General features: G+C 37.6%; 1 protein-coding gene across 17 annotated transcripts in view; it reads left to right on the top strand.

Moving 5' to 3' along the window:
* Positions 1–271: 271 nt before the first annotated feature.
* The window catches only part of LOC105492667 (nebulin), a 224,230-nt gene continuing 218,501 nt past the window's right edge, over positions 272–6,000 (top strand). For all 17 annotated transcript variants that reach the window (XM_071072745.1, XM_071072760.1, XM_071072759.1 and 14 more), the window contains exons 1-4: positions 272–379; positions 983–1,066; positions 1,595–1,659; positions 5,085–5,126. In XM_071072745.1, the coding sequence (XP_070928846.1) occupies positions 1,624–1,659; positions 5,085–5,126 (78 nt within the window). In that variant the 5' untranslated portion in view covers positions 272–379; positions 983–1,066; positions 1,595–1,623. The remainder of the gene's footprint in view (positions 380–982; positions 1,067–1,594; positions 1,660–5,084; positions 5,127–6,000) is intronic.

The raw sequence follows: 6,000 nt of genomic DNA, 5'->3' as shown, positions 1-6,000 counted from the left end.
CCTCTCAAAGTCATGCTTATTTTCTACTAAATTCTTTTGCATGATTATGACGTTGAATGGGGTCTCAGTAAATGGGAAATTCAACCTAAAATTGAACTGCATAGGCTGGAAGTTAGGTAAAATTTGATTCCATTTGAATAGTTCTAAGCAAGCAATTTGTTACCCTTTATCCTTTAGTGGAATTGATGAACAGGTGGTTTTCAGAAGATCACTTGGTAAATTTAGCTTCTGAAATTTGAGCAACTCAGGATCTGATTGGTCGCTCTTGCCACATGATAATTCGGAGCCCAGGCATCACGCTGGCTTTTGCCTGGGGTTCTCAGGAGGGGAGAGTTGGGAGAGGATTTGCTGCTGAGGAAATTTATTTGGTAGATTGAAGGTAAGGCCAGTTTATGACTTTTTCTGTAATACTCTTTCAGGAGATGTTCCACAACTTCCCTTGAAGTGTTTTTCAAAGGCTTGGGCCATAACTGAGGAAATTAGTGGTAGAAATGTGGCTAGGAGAGTCTAACCCCATTGCCCTACTAAGGCCCTACTAATATCTGCTATGTACAGCGTGCGATTAGAGTCAAGTCCTTTGCTAACCAATTTATTGCTCGACTGAATCGGCTCTCTTGTCTAACGTTTTTTTTGCCTTCGATATTTTTTCCTAAATATATTAGTATGAAAAAGAAGATACATTGCTCTACGTTCCTATATTTATCCTGTTCTACTGGGCTTCATTTGCCCAAGGAGTGGCAGTTTCGCTAGCTTAACAAAACCAGCCACTGCAGGGTATTGGTTTACATGGCAAACATCTTTGGATGAAGGGACAGCTGTTCCGACTCATCATCCACTTCATATCAAGAGTCTGACTCTCTGGCATCAAACTGTAGAGGCCTTGAGAGATCCTTTCACTATTTTCTGCATTAGAAGCTTAGGCTAAGGACTGACAATCCTATATGTACTTCAGTCAATGCTTTACAACTTTGTTATTTTTCAGGTTTAAACGAGAGCTACAGAAACTAAAGAAAAAGTCTGTATAAGCCGATGGTGTTCGGGAAGAAAATAACTCCATTGCCTTGAGGTTTCTTTTTTTCTTTTAAAATTTGTTGACAGATGTACTCTTATGGGTTCCAATTTGAAGCCTAAGATATACAGCAAACAGTGGATCAGGGCAGTATAGAAAACTAAGTCAGCCCTCTTAGAATTTTGGTGCTGGGGAAAAATTTCAGCTTCTTCTGAAACCCAAGCTGGCCTTCTTTCACTAAATTTTTTGCTGGAAAATGTCTTTTCTCTAAGTGTTTGGAAGTTTAAATTCTCTGTTCCCTGAGTCCAAACTCTCTCACTTCCTTACCTCAATTTCCTTTTACAATTTTAACTAAACTGATTATGTAGAAGTAGCAATTCCCAACGCTGAAGGAATAAAGAGAAAGAAATTTGAAGCTTCTGCTGTTTATACATGTATTTTAAATGTCTTCTCTCCTTTACCCTGCAACAATATATGAATTTGTACAATAGTTTAGCTTCAAATTCTATTTTTATGATGTCATAAGATAATTTATGTGCTGGGAATAGACTCTAACGTGTTTTCATTTGTGTGGAATATGAAAAGTTTGTAGGTGCCACTACTACTCTGGAAAAATGGCAGATGACGAAGAATATGAGGAGGTGGTGGAGGTAAGATTTAAAAAAAAACACTGACAGCAAACTATTTTATGTAGTGACAGTCAAAGCCATGCAGGTGAATTAATCATTCGAAAAATACATTGTCTATTATAACTTCACAAAGAGTCCTCATTTAAAGCATAAGAAAGGAATATTTTATGTTCAGTTTCACTATAATTACGTGGGATTTAGAATTGAAAGGAAATATCACTGTTTCCCACTTTTGCTTTTCTTTAAGCTCTCAAAAACCAAGTTGGAGTAAAGGCAGGTTTGAATTCGTCTTCTAAAACTACTTTCTTCCCCAGTTCCCAACCCCAATGTTCAAAGGGACAGAGATGAAGAGAAAGTTCTGAAAACGGAACTCTTGTCTTTTAGTGTCTGCATAGCAATAGAGGAAAAGATCTACTCCTTATTCTTTGCTTCAACTAGCTAATCATCTATAGGGAAACATGGCTTAGATATTCAGAATAATCATACGTATGAAATTATATGCATATGTGAGACTTATACATAATACATACACATGTGCACAGACACACACATACACGCAAATATAAATAAAGGTATGAAGTTCACAGTGATAGTTGGAGCCACACCTTCCCACCAACTTCATTATACTTACCTAAGTGAACAAGACTAGCTTTTGCTTTTGAATTTTGAATAAGAACAAAGACTGTAGTGGGTATCTTAAAAATTTTCCTTCCAATTATTGTGGACATCTAACACATTTTACAAAGCTATTAATCATTTATTTTATATTTATTTTATATCCTTTTCTTTTTGTCATCTTACAGTTTTTCCTCACCGGCTCTTGCCTTTAGCTTCACATTCTAGAAATAAAATCTAAAGGCTTAGAACTATAATGCACATAAATACAGTGCCATGAATCTGAATGTGCTTAGTAATTACCAATTAATGATGATGATCTAAACACATGAAAATCTCCAAATGCCTAAGGCACTTGGAGGCAGTTTTGAAAATCTGTGCTTTTTAATAAGACTGAAATTAACTGTAAGAGCTACCCAGAACCAAATTTTAGGTGGCAGTACCAAAATTAGTCTTTGGAAAATTATTTTAGTGACCAGTCTATATTTAGATGAAGAAAATTTTATTTGTTCTACAAATAAAATTACTTTTATTACTGAAGGATATGAGGGAAAAAAATAGAATGAATCTCATACAATGTAACATTCAACCTCTCTGGCTTAAATGCTGATGACCACATCTTTCATGCTGATATCATCACTAGTGTGCATTTTACTTATGTACCTAAGGGTCAGAAATATCATTATCAAACACTAATATAATTATTAATTAAATTGTCTTCCCTCTGATAACAATGCCAGTAACAGTTTTTACTCTCCAACTTAAATATTCCTTATCTTTCTTAAAATAATTGTGTACCTTTGCTACTGGAAATTGTCCTTAGTGCTAGACTTGATTGATTCAACTAGATGTCATAAAAAAGGAGGGGGCTATTTTTAGACATCTCATCCCTACCATTTTGTTCCCATTACAGCTTCTGGGTCTAACCAGCAGGTGATAAATGAGTAGACTGCCTGCCAGAAAGTATTGAACTGAGATCTCTTTGACCTCAAAAAAGATTATGAGCATAGGAGGGTGGAGAATTCGAAAAAATGGCCAGGGAAGATTTTAGAAAACAGAGAGGAACTAGCTTTAAAAATATGCAGAAAACAGAGAAGAACTGGCTTTAAAAATATATCTCCTTGGGATCTTGGACATTGAAATAAAGTTTTACTGTTCTCTCTACTCCAACTTAAACTTGGAAAGAAAGAAAAGAAGCAAGGATGTACTATCTAATTAGTGGCACAGCTCTAAAAAAAGAGCGAGATTTGGCATACAAGTTAACGCCAACCATTTAAATAATGTTGCCTCTTTTATAAGCGTATTTCTAAGATGGATTTACCAATGGTGAGAGCCCAACGAAGGTAAAAATGAATGGTTTCCAAGGAGCTGCTTTTAAACTTGGATGCTGAGAAAATCCAAAATAGTTGTGAATCTTCCATTTTATTTTAGTATTTCTTCTGAAGCCACTGATGTTTTGTGTGACCGGAGGAGTGACTCTATGTGGCATCAGCATCAAACAATATTTTCTAGAGTGTCCAAATGATATTTCTCATGTGCTGAAAGTCACAACTGTAAAAAAGCAAATCTCTGTCCTGTCAGTGCTTGTGATTTTTGTTGCTATGTGTAACGATATACAGGCAGAATTAGATTTTAAATTAAAACAATAGCTCAAGAGTAAAGAAAGCACAAGAATGAGGAACATTAGGCAAGTTTTAGGCGGCCTATTGACAATGTTTAAGTAATCTGATGACACTTCACTGAACCAAGAATGCAGGCCATTGAGGGAAATTTTGCATCTTAATGTTTTCCCTTCCCTTGAGTGCTGTATGTTTTGGTGTCAAAGATAAGAAAAATGAAGCATAAAGTGTTATATATCCATTTTTTTTTTAAAACTAAGAAATGAGCCAAGTGTTTCATCTTTATCCCTTTCCTCACGTGCTTGGCCTAAACAAGCCTCTCCTTCTGTTCACCCTACAGAGCAGGGTGAAGCTAAGGACAGGATTCCTCTCTCCTTACACATCTGAAACCAAATGTCAACCAGTTCCTTTCTGCATCTATTTATTGCTGGTGATGTCAGAAGTAGAACAAAAGTAGACTCAGTTTTAGATCCAGGCTGCAGATCCGTCATGCAGGCCATGATGACCTCAGAGCCACTATGGCAAATTGCAGCCTACCTTTCTCACACTTCGTGATGAGGAATCTTCTCATTTTCCCCTTCATTCCCTAGCATTTACCAATTTTCATATTAGCACCGCTCTGTTTAGGACAATCACACTATTGAAAGGGACTCACGCATCACTCCAGAAGAAACTTATTACTTACCAATCAGGAGGGTATAGGAATAATTGAGATGTGGATATACTTTGGGATCTTATTATTTCCATGATGCAATCCATTTAAAAATGCATTCACACTTGAGTTTCTGTTTTAGTTTACTGTTAGTTTGCAAACAGTGAGTTTTATCACAGTTCCTCTCTGCCCAACCCACACACTCAGAATCTTCTTATTGTATTCTCTTCTCAGCAAATTCTATCTTGGCGACCATAAAAACAAATTTCCATGTCCCAGTAAAGTAAAATAGCTTCTCTTGATTAAAAAACAGCCTCATACACTTTTCTCAGCCCTCTGCATCTCTTTGTCCATTTGGATGGCATTCACTTTAGCTTTCCTGAAGTATTACAAAGTGAAGATGGGTTCCAAACTATGAACAGGCTCCTTCACCTACCCCTTTCCCACAGACATTCCAAATCGACCGAGCGAGTGCAGTCATCTAAGTGGTTCAGCTGAGGTGCACGAGAGGTGGTTTCTGCTTTGGTTCTCTTGCCAATGCCTTTGTGCTCTATTTACAGTACTACACGGAAGAAGTGGTTTATGAAGAGGTGCCGGGAGAGGTAAGGCCCAGCCCACAGCTGCGTAAACTGCATTCTCATTAAAGCAGGAAGAGCTTTCTCCTTTCTCATACTCCCAGGGCCACAAAGACAGCAAAAGGGATTATCTGACAGAGGATCACTCACCTACCTGTGCCCAGAAGCTGGTGTGAAAGCACAAACATTACCTGTTTGATGGATTATTTCACCTTTTTTTCCTATTCAACAAGCCCGAGATGGCAGGGGGTGGTTCTCCCTGTTGCTCCTGTGGGATATTTTTGTGTAGGTGATGCTAATTATAATGTCAGTGGCTATCCCCATTCTCCAACAGCGGCAGGAGGGATGGCCTTGGCTTTGTGATTGGCATAGGGACAAGCAGTTTTATTGTGTAGAGTTGTAACTTGTAGGTCACCATCTCTGCCACCAGGGATGGTGCCTCCAAGGCTTCGTCCCTGATGATGCATTGAAATGCTACTCAGATTTTAGCACATTAGGAATTCTAAATAAGCTATTACCATAACTATTTCAAGTTCAAGCTCTTTTTTTTTTTTTCCAAGGTGAAATACCTTTCTCACGCTTTAGTTTCTGCATGCAGCTGTTTCTCTTTGAGCATGACGAACAGTGATATGGATGGTTAATCCTGAAGCTTGTTCAGAGAACCTGTGACTGCATAAAAACTAACGTCTGTAGATGCTGTAATTTGGTTAGTTTCTCACAGTCAACCATGCCTTAGTAATCATGGGCAGAAAACAACCTATTAGCAATGATGTGGCAACACTAGAGGGGGTTTTTATAAATGTACAATTTCCTTACTAGGTTCTCTTTTCATAATTGATGCTAGAATTCTTTGGTACAGATGATATTAGCTGTGAAGGGAAGGATACTGTGAAATGGATTG

The sequence above is a fragment of the Macaca nemestrina genome, chromosome 11, assembly GCF_043159975.1.
Source record: "Macaca nemestrina isolate mMacNem1 chromosome 11, mMacNem.hap1, whole genome shotgun sequence".
NCBI classification, from domain to species: Eukaryota; Metazoa; Chordata; class Mammalia; order Primates; family Cercopithecidae; genus Macaca; species Macaca nemestrina.
The sequence above is the reverse complement of the archived record's forward strand: the minus strand, read 5'-3'. Positions and strand labels throughout refer to the sequence as shown.